The 15,753-nt window shown below is 43.1% G+C and overlaps 1 protein-coding gene and 1 long non-coding RNA gene across 2 annotated transcripts; both read right to left on the bottom strand.

Moving 5' to 3' along the window:
• Positions 1 to 305: 305 nt before the first annotated feature.
• Positions 306 to 528, bottom strand: LOC124178168. Its single transcript, XR_006869755.1, has 2 exons — positions 455 to 528; positions 306 to 366 (listed from the first exon to the last, which is right to left on the bottom strand). It is a non-coding gene; the product is annotated as an uncharacterized LOC124178168 (long non-coding RNA).
• Positions 529 to 3,977: 3,449 nt separating this feature from the next.
• LOC124178238 lies at positions 3,978 to 4,493 on the bottom strand. Its single transcript, XM_046561475.1, has one exon. The coding sequence runs from the start codon at positions 4,491 to 4,493 to the stop codon at positions 3,978 to 3,980; it is 516 nt and encodes a 171-aa protein (XP_046417431.1).
• Between the last annotated feature and the right edge of the window lie 11,260 nt (positions 4,494 to 15,753).

The raw sequence follows: 15,753 nt of genomic DNA, 5'->3' as shown, positions 1-15,753 counted from the left end.
TTTGATTGAAAAAAAGTGTCCATTTTCTACAAAGGAATAAGCATATCATTTAATCCAAGAATGAAAATGAGTTTAGAAAACAAATATAAAAACATACAGACTTTGTTTTTCCTTCATAAAACAACCATGTTCGTCTTTCATTGCCACTTTTGTTATGGTCTTTGACACTCTTGTACGTTTTTTTCAAACTCCTCATCTTGGCTGCACATTGAGGTCCAGTGATCAGTGAAATTTTGCTTCTCATAGTTTCCGCAATGTCTTCCCAAATTTTTTTTTGGAAAAACATCCTGCTGGAAAATTTTTCCTCTCTCTCTGTGTATGTATCGAGGAGGAAGAGCACCATCTCCGTAGTCCAACGATATAATCCTAGAAGGCATATAGCATTTTCGAAATTATCGTTTGCATTGATTTATTTGGGTAATATGCTCTAGATACCACAGACTGATTTACGTACCACTCACTTGCTCTCTTGCGATTGCGAGTGACCCTCTATATTTGCTAAATCAAAAATACCGACAATGTAATAACCATTTTATTTTTGACTCTTCAGTAGGCACGCCATAAAAACTTTAACAGATTTTTATGCGTTTAAACCATTTGTATATATGCATTGTAACCAATATTTTTCATAAGGTTGAGGATAAAACGATAGAACGATAATTGGTTACCCTACGGCGCAGTCACTAACCTGAATAATTAGATAGAGAGAGCGAAACTAAGGGAGAAAGATACGATTGTTGGGCGCCAGACGCACATGCGTCAAAAATAGATAATTAGAGAAAAAGACAAAGGTAAAGGTAAAGGTGATAGATAAAGGTAAGGTCAGGTTCTACGACGGTTTTGCACAGTTTGTTCAGATAGACAAGATAATGGTAGAGGGGCGGAGTCGAATCCAATAGATGAAATAAGAAACAGGTGAAGCAGGAATAATATCAAATATATTAAGCGAGAAGCGATAAGTTTAATGACAAGCAAGTACAGAATTAGAAAATAGCATACAATTAGCTTAGTAAAGAGAATTCAACTTGAAGATAATTAGTCGTTCATTTTTGGAGTATTGGCCTCAGACGTGCTTTTGTTATTTTTAGCGATATCTGCGCCTAGGGGAATGCGATAATTAAACAAAGTGACGGGGTACGAAATACCACGTCACAACTCCCACCTCCTTACGGAGGACCGAGGAGGTCCTTTGCCATTCGGAAACCATTATGTCGACTACTTACTTTTGCATGAGACTAGATGATCGTTAGAGATGTTAGAGATAGTTGCGATAGATAGAATTGAAATTGAAAATCCGTGCGATACTTGACTTAGTTGAGAGACTTTGGAGTACGGCTTGCTGACTCTTGGCGAAACACAGTTTTCCAAGTTCTATTATTGACCTGATCGGTTGTGAGTGAAGGAAGCAAAAGGATGAGCTAAATTTTTGCGAGAAGGTAGAAAGGTGATTGATTTGATTGCTTGGTTGAAGGGTGTTGTTGCAGAGGAGTTCAGACAATTTATGCGGTATAGAGCGATATTGAAATATTGGCCTCATGTGGGGTGTTATTTTGGATAAAGCGACCAAAAAAAAATTGTAATCGTTATTTTTAAGGTAATTGCGACAAAAAGGAGTTTTGACCTCAAGTTGTCACTGCGTTAAGTGACTAGACATCGCAACGATGACGCGGTAGAATTTAGGCGTTTATTTTACCGAGAGCAGGTTTCTTTAGTTTTTTTTTTTTCTTCAACTTTGAAGAAGTCATAATATTAAGGTCGATTGGGGTTTTAATTGTTGGTCGTTATTTTGTAACCGATTTGCGAGAGTGGGGGTTAATTGATCCCGTATCGGTGAATATGACAGAATTGAGGAGTGGATCGTGGGCGCACCGTGAGTGATTGGGTATAGGTGATGAGACGGTTCACTGTTACTATAGTAACGAGAAAATAATTGTGTAGCGGTAATAAGATTGTTTATTTACAAAAGCCTAGCGGCAAAAAAAAAAGAAAAAGAACAATTTTGCGGTATTAAAAATATGCGATAAAAAAAAATTGCGATAATTAAAAAATGTTTGCGGTATAAAAAAAAACGGTAACCTTGGCGAGAGGCTGCGATATGAATTGAAAGGAGAAGAAATGAATATCAGCGATAAATAAAAGAATGTTTGCGAGGATAAAAAATGTAGCCTTAGCGATAGGTTTTTGCGGTAAGAAAAAAAAATGTGCGATAATAAGAAAATTGCGGTGAAAAAAAAATTGCGGTAATCATAAAATTGCGGTAAAAAAAAATTTGCGGTGATAAAAGAAACGAATATTAGCGAGGAAAAACGTTTGCGAGAAGAAAAAAAAACAAGGTTTGCGGTGAAGAAAGAAAACAAGGTTTGCGGTAAAGAAAGAAACAAAAAAATGGCCTTAGAAAAGACGGAAGTCGCGGTGGACGGGGCCGCCGCCGCGCCAGGTCCAATATATATCCGGCTCCCCCAGTGGCGGTGGGGATGTGCCCCGTTGCCTACTGGGCACTTCGAGTGGCGGGTGGCACTCCGGGCACTCTGGGTGCAAGTAGCCGTAGATGCCGCACTTATAACACGCTCGGTCTTCGGGCACCCTATCCTCGCACGCCGATACCCGGTGGCCGTATTGCTGGCAGATCCAGCACGAGCCGTACGGGGATCTGCCACCGACCACCGGTCGCGGGTACCTCGGCCTCACCGGTGAGATGGCGGTTGGTGCTGGCCGGGGGTTAGTACTTGCTGCCCGGGGTGCGGTTCTCTCCCAGGAGTGGTGGTGCTCGGGTGGGGTGGAGGCCCGTTTCACCCCCGTTGTCGGCGGCTGGTCGGTAACGGTGACCCTGGTCTCGCGGGTCTGGGTCCCTGCTGACCGCGTCTCGCACCGGATGGTCGGGTGCTCCGCCTGAGTCGCGACCTCGTGCCGACCGAGACCGTTCCCGGCCTGTGTGCCCCGGGTACTATCGTCCGGGTGTGGGTGGACGATAGCGGCCTGTCGTGGGGCCCGGTACCTCTCCGCCCGGTCTTCCTGGACCTCCAGGGCGGCGGTCGTCAGGTCCAACCAGAAGGCGGGATGCTGACGACTCAGCTGCTGCAGCAGCGGCTGGTGGCGAGCCAGCCTGGCCCAGCCCCTGGGTTCTCCGGCGTCCGCCTCGGGGAACTGAGGTTCCTCGAACTCCCCCTCCGTCCCGCTGGAGTCGCTCATGTTCGGGTAGGTTGCGGTATGGGTGGTTGCGGTACAGAAATTTTTGCGGAGAGAAAATTTTGCGGTATCTGCGAAAGTCAAGTCTAATTGTTACGATATGCCTTTGTGACGGGTTTTGAGTCCGCACTAATAATGTGGAAGGGGGGAACGATTAGAGACGGGGCGAGAAAGTCGGGGCTGATAGAATAGGTGAAACTTGGTGTGTATATTTGTGAGGGAGGGAGGGGGGGGTACATGTGTTGCGATCGGGGGGGTGAGTCGACTTAAAACTACTAAAGGTACAAAGTGGTTGTAGACATCAACAGGGGCTGATCACGCCTCAGCCCTTAGCGTCACTTAATCCTAACTTACAGTTACGCGCGGGGGGGGGGGTGTGTAGGGTGACGGGGAGTGTGAGGTAGGAAGGGTCGGTATTGCGAGGGGCGGTGGTGTAGTGTGACGGGGAATGTGAGGTAGAAAGGGTTGGTATTGCGAGGGGAGGAGCAGATCAGCTGTAGATTGCAGGCTAACCTGGTGTCGTCGGCGTGTGTGGGTAACGGTGTGTGTGTAACGGTGTCTTTTTCGTTCTCTCTCTCTCTCGCTCGTCCTCTTGGCTTCTCGTGGGTTTCTCTTTCGTAGACTTGTTGCTGCTTTGTAGGCCGTGGTCGTACTGCTCGCTGGCGCTCGGCTCCGCCGAGCGTCGGTGGGCTTCGGTTACCTTCGGGTGTTTCCCGACGGGACGGGACTCACCCGTTCGGCTCTTCCCCGCGGGTTTGGGGTTTGTTGTGACTTGCACTCTAGGTGCAACGTCACACCTTTAAATGCCCAATATGGGTTTTCCCAATCACCTTGTTACTAACTACGTCGCTGAGTTCAACGACTACAGGGAAGATGGTTCTGGTAATGCGATATGGTCCATGGAATTTCTTAGCCAGTTTGGCGCTGTAATTTTGAGCTGCCGAAGAAAGAGTATGTTGGCGTTTCAATAATAGTTCTCCCACGTAGTACGGCTGGGCCCGGTGACGGCGATTGTAATAACCCGCTTGTCGTTCAAACGCGTTAGCCAGGTTTTCGACGACCCATTCCCGTAACAGTTGGAGGCGTTCCATACGCTCCTTCCAGAGTTCCGGACTCTGTCTTTCCACTTGTACGTCGCCGCTGGCTATTCGCCGAAGAGAGTTTATTGGAACTGGTGTCCGACCGAGATTTAAGAACGCTGGACTCGCTTGGGCGGAAGTATGATATGCGGTATTGTAAGCGAAACGAAAGTCGGGGAGGTGTAGGTCCCACTCACGGTGTTCTTGCTCGAGGAAAGCGATAATCATGGTTTTTAACACGCGGTTGACTCGTTCTACGGGATTTGCTTGAGGGTGATATGGTGGCGTCGTCGCGTGGGTTACGTGGTAGGTATCGGCAAATTCTTTTATGGATTTGTTTACGAATTCGGTGCCATTGTCAGTCAGTAGTACTTGGGGGGGGGGGGGGGGGGGGTGCCCCAGCGTGATGCGATTGAATCGGTGAAGGCGTCACTAATATTACGACCGGTAGCCTTGCGCAAAGGGTAAATCTCGACCCATTTCGTAAACAGATCCTGGAAGACAAGGAGATAGGCGTAGCCCGAGCGACTGGGAGGGAATGGACCCATTATGTCGGCGGCGACTACTGTCTACGGTTGTTCGATGATCCTACGTCCCATTAAACCTGCTGGGGCCCGTTGGTCAACCTTGCTCCGCTGACAGGCGTCACAACGCTTAAGGTGTTGGACCACGTCGTGATACATGTTAGGCCAATAGTATGCGAAAGCTAATCTGCGGTAAGACTTGTCAACACCTAGGTGACCGGCCTGGGGGTCACTACGTGCTTTTTGCAAGGCGCGAGAATGAAGATTTGCGGGTAGGACTAGTTTCCAAGCATCTAGATCCTGAACTAGGGTACCGATTATTGGATCTTCGCGATAAAAATGTAACTTATCCCCATCTATTTTCCAACGCGGAAATTTCTTAGGTTGCGATATTACTTTGGCTCTACGACGATCGTACCAGGTGTCATCCGACGGTATTATAACGGCGGCTACTTCGGGGATGCGGGATAGTGCGTCAGGAACTACGTTTAGCGCACCTTTACGGTGGATGATTTCGAAATCATAACTAAGTAGCTCGAGAGCCCAACGGGCCAATCTTCCCGTGGGGTTTTTGAGATTATGGAGCCACCTTAGACTACTATGATCGGTAATGACGGTAAAATGGTAGCCCTCAATGTAAGCGCGATATTTCTGTATGGCCCATAACACGGCGAGACATTCCAGTTCGGTCACTGAATATTTTCTTTCGGCGTCCGATAGGGTTCGACTGGCATACGCGATAACACGCTCCGCGCCATCTTGAGTCTGGGTTAATACTGCCCCGATTCCGACATTACTAGCATCCGTGTGTAAGACAAAAGGTACTTCAAAATTCGGGTAGGCTAATGTTGGTGCGGTAGTTAAATGAGTTCGAATTTCTTCAAATGCGGTATTTTGTTCCTGATCCCAAATCCAGTCCTGAGATTTCTTTAAAAGCCCAGTTAACGGTTCGGTAATTGAAGCAAACTTGGGAATAAAGCGACGATACCAAGATGCCATCCCTAGAAAGCGTCGGACTAACTTGACATTGGTCGGTACTGGATAATTAACTACAGGCGAAACTTTATCCGGGTCTATTTGTAAGCCGTGTTCATTTACGAGAAAACCGAGGTACTTGACCTCCGAGCGACAAAACTTACTCTTTTCAGGGTTGACGGTTAATCCTGCGGAATGAATGACGTGTAAGACATGTTTGAGCCAGTGAAGGTGCTCGTCAAAAGTTTTAGTAGCTATTATTATATCATCCAGGTACGCAAACGCATGTGGATCCATATCCGGTCCTATTAATCTATCTAATAGCCTCTGAAACGTGGCCGGCGCTCCGGTTAGGCCAAAAGGCATCCTAGTGAAGTGAAATAGTCCTTTCCCGGGGACTATGAATGCGGTATTTTCACGGCTGTCTTCGGTAAGCGGAATTTGATAATACGCCTGGCTAAGGTCGATGGTCGAGATATAGCGAGCTGAACGGAGCTTGTCTAGGATACTGTCCATTCTAGGCAGAGGGTACGCGTCTTTCTTAGATAACTGATTGACTTTGCGGAAATTTATGCAGAAGCGATAAGAACCATTTGGCTTCTTTACCATTACTATGGGGCTAGCCCATGCGCTATGAGATGGTTCGATGATGCCGGCTGCTAGCATTTTGCCTACCTCTTCGTCTATAGCCTCCTGTATTTTAGGCGATACGCGGTAAGATCTCTGGCGGATCGCGAGAGCGTTCCCTACGTCAATTCGACGGGAAGTGAGCTTGGTTACTCCGATGTGTTCAGGCATCAGCGGTATTTCGGACTTTATAAAGGCTGCTCATTTGAGAGTTTGCTGTTCCGATAAGGTGACTAGACCATTGCAACAAGGATTGGCAGCTACGCGTGCATCATTATCGAATGTGTAAATACGCTTAGGGTCGTCCTGGAAACGCCAGGTCAATGCGGCAAAATTCACTACGATCCCGAATATCCGAATGAAGTCTAACCCAATGATACAAGAGAAGCTAAGACTGGGCACTAGACGAGCGGGAATATTATGGTAAACCCCTCGTAGCATGACCGGTAAGCCCACCTCACTGGTAATCTGTGCCTCCTGTCCGGCGGCCATTTTGACCGGACCTAAGCGAGACGGTAAAATTGGAAGATTTAAAGCGGTAACTAGCGATAAAGCCTCTGGGCCAAGAAAGGTGCGAGAAGAGCCACAATCAAATAGTGCTGCTACTGGTTGCGATAAAATTTCGAAGTTGAGAAACAATAGCGGAATCCTAGCGTTCGCTTGGATCGGATTACCAAAATCTTACGATTCGGGTGACTGAGGGGTTTCCGCAGTTCCCCGTTCGTGCGTCCATCACTGGTTTCCCGCACACTGGTTCGGGCACGTCACCTTAAGTGTATCCGACTGTCACACACCGGAAACAGTATAAACCGGTCGCGGTTCCGGGACAATTCGTATATCTGTGACCGGGTTTTCTACACTGGTAACAGATTAGCGTACGTCTCGGACTTGGCAGAAAAGGATTGCCAGCGATCTCAGGAGAGTTATTCGTGATGTCTGCGGTATCCGTCTGAGTCGTGGTAGCGGTAGGAGTGGTTGGTGCACTGGTGTTATTTTGACTATTGAGTCGCGGTGCTTTACTACGTGGTTGCGCATTCCGAACGTTGGGTCTGTCACCCTGTGCGCCACGATTAGGTGGCGATTGAGCAGATTGGACCGCGTTGGCTAGTTCCGTTTCGGGTTCTGGGTCTTCCCCGAAAAAGTTGAGCGCTACGAAATTATTGCGAGAAGGTGGTGGGTTTCTTTGCCCGCGGTAGGCTAATTCGGGTAGTACCGATCGTTTCGGTATTGGTGGTGCTTGGTAGTTACTTGCAACCCGGAAGCCGATCTCTATTCGGCTCGCAAGGTCTTCTAATTCATCGAGGTCCTGCAGCTCGTCTCGTCGGATTAAAATTTGTAATTGCGGTAGTAAATTGTGGTATGCTTAATTCAATTGTTTTTCTCCCCCCACGCGGGTCTCAACCTATCGAAATGCGTTCTTATACATGTTAAATAATCCGACACCGACTCGAATTTCCCCTGGATTCGTCTACGAGTTTCCTTCCTTAATGCGAACTCTAACTCGAGATTGACAAACCTGCGACGCCATGCGGCTTTAAACTCTGTGAAAGAATGCCACGTTTCACGTTTGTTGCGGAACCAATGAATGGCGACATCTGACAAAAAGAAGGGGAATGTTAATGAGTGATCGCCCCTCATCTATATGCGCTAGAAATGCTTCAGCGTTCTCGTTACGCACTCCTGAAAACTTGAGGTTCCACTTCCCCATGACTTCGTATGCTGCCAGAGCTGTCGGCCTAGACGGTGATGCTGAGATACTATTCACACTCGGTCGCGGGAACTTATACTGGCTGTCCTCTAAACCTTGATTGCGGAAGGCAGGTCTCCGCAGCGGTGGTGCGTTGCAATACTCATAACGTGGGGAATTCCCCGTGCGGAAGTCCAACTATCGCGGGTTCGCCGGGTGATACTCCTATGGCTCCAAAGATGGTTGCCAAATGAGTGCCAGTTTAGCCGGTGCGTTATTGCCGGGAAGGAATTCTGGCGGTATATTTCGCGGGCTAATTCTGCTAGGTAGCAGTTCCGGTGGTTGTTTTCGAATCGCGCCTGTTGCTGCAGTATCGGGGTTACTGTTCGAAAGTCACGTGACCAATTTCGTCCTCGGTGTAAGGTACGGAATTAACCGGTTGTGTCTGTCAGGTAACGTCATGTTATTGCTGTCGTCTGTCGGTGTAGTGATATTAACGTCGTCGAGAGTAAGGAGGTCGTCCGTGCTTGGGCCGTAGTGTTTACTATAGTTCGTAAGCCGTTGACGACGGACTGGCAATATACCCGCTATTGACAATGAGCGTCCTTCCAATTCAGTGTTCAATTCGGCGTCGGTCAAGGAGTCTACCCACGCCTTGGTGGACGTGTGGATTGACATAAACAATTACCAGCGATAGGTGACCCAAAGAAAAAGAAATTTCGCTATTGACGGATTATTGAATCGGTTAAGCTAGCGTGACCCTATAAAGCCGGAAACTGCGATATAAACAACGGGAGATTATACTAACCTACCCAAGCCGATAGTTTAACAATAAATTTTGGCGCGCAAGAAAGTCAATACAGTAACCTTGTTGAAGAAATCAAAACAGCGATCTAGAGAATCGATAACAAGTTTAATCACAACAGGGGATTACTCCTGCCATACACTGGACTCAGTAGTTTATAGAGTCAGAAATGTTTACGTCGTATCGTATTATCCCTGGGTTTTTCTGTTATTATTATTCAACTAGGGGCTTCGCCCCTGCGCGCTTCGCGCCTCACTATTTCTTTATGCATTGTCTATTAGACAGGTGAATTCATTTATGTTGATTTGATGACAGGTCTGCAACTGTTGATCGATTGTTTCCGATCAACCTGACGTTGCTATTGGTTCCCTACGCAGGTCTGCTCAGATTATTTTCGTAAACGAATCCACTCACATGTACAAAACTCCCGATGCCATGCAATCCCAATTGCATTCGGCGACTTATTTTGCTATAGTTATTATTTTCAGATTTTTTTGCGTATATCTACGTATAGAGATATAGAGTCTACTGCGTCTGGTTTATAAGTAAAAATAATTGATAGAAATCCTTTTTCTTTCAAATAAATTTATTTAACATTTTTCACTGATTGACGAAAAATTTCGATCTTCTCCTTCGCTCGTCTGAGCTTAGAGTAGATTCAATTGTTTATTTGCGAGTTTCCCCAGAAACTTCTTTCGTCCGAGTAAGTTCCCGTTCTCGTGAGGAAGAATCGAACATTTCTTCAGTGCTCCTCAGAACTATTCATGAGGTTCGTGAGGATTGGGTGATAAAACAAACATTTTCTTCTTTATCAGCTCTCATCTTGATTATTAATGCAGAAGCTACGGCTGATCAAGTTTTTAAAGATTTTTGTACTTCCTTGACATGCGTAGGTTAACCTGTACTAGCTTTATTATGGAATAAACCTAATTAAGTGAAAGACAAAAAAAAGTAAAATAGATTTTCTATATTGGAATAACACAAAGATTGCACGAAATAGTGTTTCAAAATTTGCTTTCCTGCAATCATTATTTTGTGCAGCTGGTCTCCATTTTGTAGGTTCGAAGTGGGGTGACGCTTTATTAGTCGAAATCGGGTTTCGGTCAGTTTGATTTTCTGCGTTGTACCTAACGCTTAGTCGGAATCGGGTTTCGGTCAACTTCATTTTCTGTGTTGTACCTAACAATCGCCCCGAGCGTTGCTCTGTAATTAAGAGAGAATGATTTTAAGATAGGCTTGATTTTTTACGGAATTAGAATTGAATTATTTCTCATTAATTAACAAACTTTTCAAAGAGCTTACATTCGTTGTCATCAAGGCGGAGCAAGATGCGGGCACAGCTCCTTGGACCGTTAAGATCCCATTGCGCGGACCGATGTTGAGCCGTGAATACGTACCTTCTTCGATCCGCGCAATGGGATCTCAACGGTCCAAGGAGCTTCGCCCATCTTGCTTCGCCTTAATGGCAACGAATGTAAGCTCTTTAAAAAGTTTATGAATTAATGAGAAATAAATCCGGCGTGCGTGCCGGCCGGAGAACAACAACGAACTGATGTCTTCAATATTCGAAGTAGTTTGTTTTGTATTGGTCTTTTGCTTTTCCATGAGTTTTGTTCCTTTCTAGAAACTTCTTCTCTTGAATCGAGTTTTGTGTCGGATAGGCTTTGCTTTCTTTTATAATGTGAATGGAGCCAACATTATTGTTTGAGGTCGATTTTTTTACGTATATCTACATATAGAGATATAGAGTCTACTGTGTCTGGTTTATAATGTACAAATAATTGATCAATCCTTTTTTTCATCAAATAAATTTATTTTATATGTTTTACTTTAAATTTAGTTCGAAGTTGACCTCTTTCGTTTTTGGGACTTTGGGATATTTTTGCTGTGGGATGATAAATTTTTTTATCATTTTCTTTACATTTCCTTGTATAATTTTCATTTACCATACGTAGACGGACCACTCTTCGTCGTCCGTCTCAAGCAACAGCTCCTCCTCTGCTGCTTCTGCTACTGCGCACAGCAGATCATCTAATCCGTCATCTTGTTTTGGTGAAGCGTTAAATTATTTGCTTAGGTATTCATACGTGTTTGACTATATTTTCAAATGTCGATATTTTTTTCTTTTCTTGACAAATGATTGTATAAAAGTAATTATTTTTCCATTTTTTATGGCTAGATGTAGAATTCACTGGTAATGATTCTCAAAAAGAGTCCGGCTCTTTGGTTTGCCGAGTTGAATTTGGATTTACATACTATTATATTATATCGATATGCTTTACCTGGTATTGCCTCGCCCGACCGCTGCAAAACCTCATCGCTGTCCTGTTTCGAGAATGTTCATTAATTTTATCATACTGCTTACTTTGCTATTTATTCATTCATATTTCCAATGGTATACTTACTTTGTTCGGCATGTTTGATTTAATTTATCCGTTTACAAAACAAAATATCACCAAACTGGCCAGCATTCACCTATTCTTATTTTTTTGCTTCTTTGCTTCTTTTTATTAGCTACGGTGTTTCATTTGAACTGTCAAATGTCGGAATATAATTATTTGTAATTGATTTTGTTGTTGCATGTATAGGTATAATAGATATGTACTTATATATTTCTTTTATTTATCTAAAAATTTAATGTGGTGTTACGTCCGTGAGTAGAGTTACTCCTGAGCGGTAAGAGTAAACTGGTTGGCTTCGCTTTTAAGTTTCAGGACAACCGGTAATCAGGATGAGGATTGAATAACGTAGGGTTTGTTAGAGATATTACTTATATATTTATTTCGAGGAAGCTCAGATGGCGGTAAAAACGAAGTCTGCTGTACGAAGTTGTGTAAGAAGTCTAGATGTGACGTTGTTGAGAGTTAGAATAGGAGTGTGCCTCGAGACGTGAAACGTACGGGTGCAGAAAAGGTGTGACAATGCTGGGAGTAGGGGATGGAATTTGATGAGTAAGCGCGATAGTGAATAGCGTGAGACTACGTAGAGATAAGAGAACAGGACAGAGACAATGAGATTAATGTAAGAACTGTGGGAGAGTTAGCGAGTAGGAAAAATAGAGAGAAGTGGTATGCTGGACGTAACAGTGGTATGAATATCGTAGAAATATTTGAAATTTTACATTAACAAATTTGCACTTTTACCATTTTTTTATTTCTCATAATTTACAATTTTTTCTCACCTTCAACTCAGTCAATACATGCTTATATCTTTTTTCTAATTTTGCTATTTGTTTCCTAATTTCATAGGCTAACTTTTATTTTCTCACAAGTTTCTATTTCATTGCATGCGTTTCGGCTTTTTCAGCAAATGACCGACACGTGTGAATTTACATCTGAATAATCACAAAATAGGAAAATACTTAGTGGAAGTGTTTTATGGATTTGAACATCCAATTACAAATCACGATTGTTTAAATTTCCATACGTTGTGCTTTATTTCCTCTTTATCGTTTGATACTGCTACCTATTTTTGCATCTTCTTGCTCCTCTTGGCTTTTCTTTCTCTTTTCTTTCTCTTTTCTCTGTTGTCCATGTTTTCAGTGATTTTTATATTCTTGCTGGTTTTTCTCTCGTTGCTGATTCTGTATTCCTTTCGTTTGTATTCTCTCCTCCTTTTTCTTTCAATTTCGCTTTTTTTCTCCTTTATACAGTACTTTTTTTTCCTTCTTCGTATGAGGTTCCGGTGGAGTCAGTAGAGGGGGTCAACCCCTCGGCCTCTCGAACTCCTATCACCTCCTGTGCGTTTTTCTTTTAAGTTCATCTATGTTTATTTGTTCGTTTGTGGCCTTGATGTACATATATCATGCAGTATTCATTCAATAATTTCCTTGTACACAATGTTCTTTGTTGCATTTTCATTTTTTTTCAGTTGAATTTTTATACCTTTCTTCGACGTGCATCGTGACAATGCACCGTAGAGTTCACCATATCCAAAGATTGGTCGATCAATAAATAGTCCCACGTAGTCAAAACTTTGTCCTTGTGATTTATTTATAGTTATTGCAAATACCAACCTGACTGGAAACTGTCGCCTATGGAGGATAAATGGCATATCTGTGTCTCCCCGCGTATCTAATTTAATTCTTGGTATTTCTACTATTTGCCCTTTTCGCTCTCCGGTTAGAAGTTCACCAATCAAAATTATAGAGTGAATTTCTCTTACAACTAACCGTGTTCCATTGCATAGACCATCTGATATTGATAAATTTGGCAATGACATCACAATTCCTCCGACTTTCAGCTGTAGATTGTGTGGTGGTAAACTTGATGGCGTTAATCCATTTAAATACTCTATCGGATATCGCAGAGTAGCGTCTTCGTCAAGTGCTGCATCCGCAGTATCAATTCCTTGTAATTTTGCGTAATCTATGCGTCTTGATTCGAATATATTGCCATCCATTCTGCGTAGTATCTCTGTATTTAACTGATTTTCGACATCCAATGGAGCTAAGATGGCTCTGTTTGTTAATTCATCAAGTGGCAGATTTCTTGGATATAAATCGTCTATTAAATTGTTGCTTTGTATTTATTTCTCTGGTACAAACAACTCCACTTCTCCATTACCTATACAATTATGTAACCAGTCAAGAAACTGCGACATCCTCCTTTGCTCGCATATTTTTTTTCAAGCTTAATTTTTCGAATATACTCCAAAGTGTAGAGTATTTATTTGTTTCCTCTATTATTTGTTGTTTATCTCCTCGTCTCACAATTGGTAAAACTTGTCTGAAGTCTCCACCTAGTATTATAGTCTTCCTACCAAACGGTGATGCGTCTTCCCACGAAACGGTGATGCGTCTTCCATTATATCTTTTAACGTTCTGTCGATCAATTCTAAAGCATTTTTCGGTATCATCGAACATTCATCCCATAAAAATACATCTATACTTTGTATTTTTTTTTTCATCGTTGCATTTGTGAAAATCGTTCCTTCCTTTTGCAGTGTCAATGGTAATCCAAATGTTTTGTGTGCGGTTGTTCCATACGGGAGTAAGATGGCTGCTATACCTGTCCAAGCAATACATGCAACATTTTTTTTTTCAGATTTCAACATGTAGTATAACGTGTTGTATAAAAATGTTTTTCCTGTTCCTCCTGATCCATCGATGTAAAAGCATTTTTCTTGTTTTCTACCCGTACTTTTGTCAGACATAATTTTATCAAAAATTTGTGTATAAATTATTTTCTGATCGTTGTTTAATTGTTCCACCAGTTCACTGCCTTTCTTTGCAAAGGTTTCCATATTTTCCACTGTTATTTCTTCTGCTTCATTTTCGAAAATTATCTCCGGTATTGGCTAGTGAAAATCTGCACATGATCTTGCTTCAGCATCTGAGAAGATGCCCAATTGCACATAGTGTTCTATTTTCATGCTGATCCACGAAGTCTTCAGATAGTGCTCCGTAAACTGTCACTCACGCTAATAGTTTGCTTTCACTATCACTCTCCCAAATTCTTACCTTACCCAAGTGCAACATAACCGTCTCATGCGCGCAAAGAATTGCTACATTTGCGAAAAGCCGTTTACCCCTGAGGAGAAAAAGTGCCACGACCACTGTCACTTCACGGGTGAATATCGTGGTCCTGCTCATAATCGGTGTAATTTGAATTTCAGAGAGACGCGCACAATTCCAATAGTTTTCCACAATTTGTCCGGTTACGACTCTCACTTTTTAATAAAATCCCTCGCGTCAACTTTTCCCGGTGAAATTACCCTGCTACCCATAAATAAGGAAAAATATATATCCTTCACGAAACGCATTGATGGGACGATGATGCACTTGAGATTCATCGATTCGTTTCGATTTATGGCTAGCAGCATCGATAAACTTTCTAAATATTTGAATGATGCAGACAAGCCCATAACACGTAAATTTTATAATAATCCGACTCAGTTCAGTTTGACGACCCGCAAAGGCGTTTTTCCCTGTGAATACGTCGATTGTTGGGGGAAACTCGATGAACCGCGATTACCTGCAAAGAAACATTTCTACTCGCACCTCTGCGATGCAAATATAAACTAAAAATCTCACTTTGGGAAAAACTTCTGACGGTATAAACTAGTTTTCAACCATGGTTTCATAAAAGAAAAGAACGATAAATTTTCTGCTAATTTGAAAGAGTCCAATGAGTGTAATATAGTATAACGATAATTACCGAGGGTGGTGTAGACGGACAACCCCGAGTCGGGTGGATAAGGAAACTGTGGTGGCAACGAGGGTGATCTCGATTCCGAGAGGTACGGCGGTGTCGTGCCGCCAAGATATCCTCGAGGTGGTCCACCGCCTCCTCCACCCCCACCACCCCCTGGACTCGCACCCTTACCGTCCATACCCATGTTGACGACTGTTCCGTAGCTGTCGTTGCTCAAATCTGTCGAAAAAATTGAGAAGGAAAAGTGTAAGCATCGATTTACAGTGGAATAGATTCATCTACTAATTATCCAACAGTTGTGAGCGTTTTGTTTCAAGGAACTACGAACCTCGAAAACACGAGAAAACAAAGAGAAGAATGTAAAAAAAAAAAAAAAAAACTACAGCCAACTAAATCGAATTTTTGTTCGAAAACCACGGTCATCTGCAGATAAAATCGTTTAATTGGTATTTCTGATTTTGATAAAAGTATAATAAGTATAATTACATCTGCAATATTACACATCGATGAGCCGTGCTTGAGGTCTATGTGCTTGATTATAAGTTTATTTATATACCATCTGTAAACGCGTGTTCCGCATTTAATTCATCGATCGTAACTGTATAAAAATGTGAATTGACACGTATGATAAACGGAGCCTGCGATGCGTTCAATTACTACTGTTGACAATAATAATTGATAAGGTATGTCGGTCGACATGCTCAGGCGGGAGCCT

This window comes from Neodiprion fabricii, chromosome 3 (genome assembly GCF_021155785.1).
Source record: "Neodiprion fabricii isolate iyNeoFabr1 chromosome 3, iyNeoFabr1.1, whole genome shotgun sequence".
NCBI classification, from domain to species: Eukaryota; Metazoa; Arthropoda; class Insecta; order Hymenoptera; family Diprionidae; genus Neodiprion; species Neodiprion fabricii.
Note: the sequence above shows the minus strand (reverse complement) of the source record. Positions and strands in the feature narration are given on the sequence as shown.

Bases quoted from the DNA above. Each gene is read 5' to 3' on its own strand.
- LOC124178238 (XM_046561475.1), bottom strand. From the start codon at position 4,493: ATGATTATCGCTTTCCTCGAGCAAGAACACCGTGAGTGGGACCTACAC.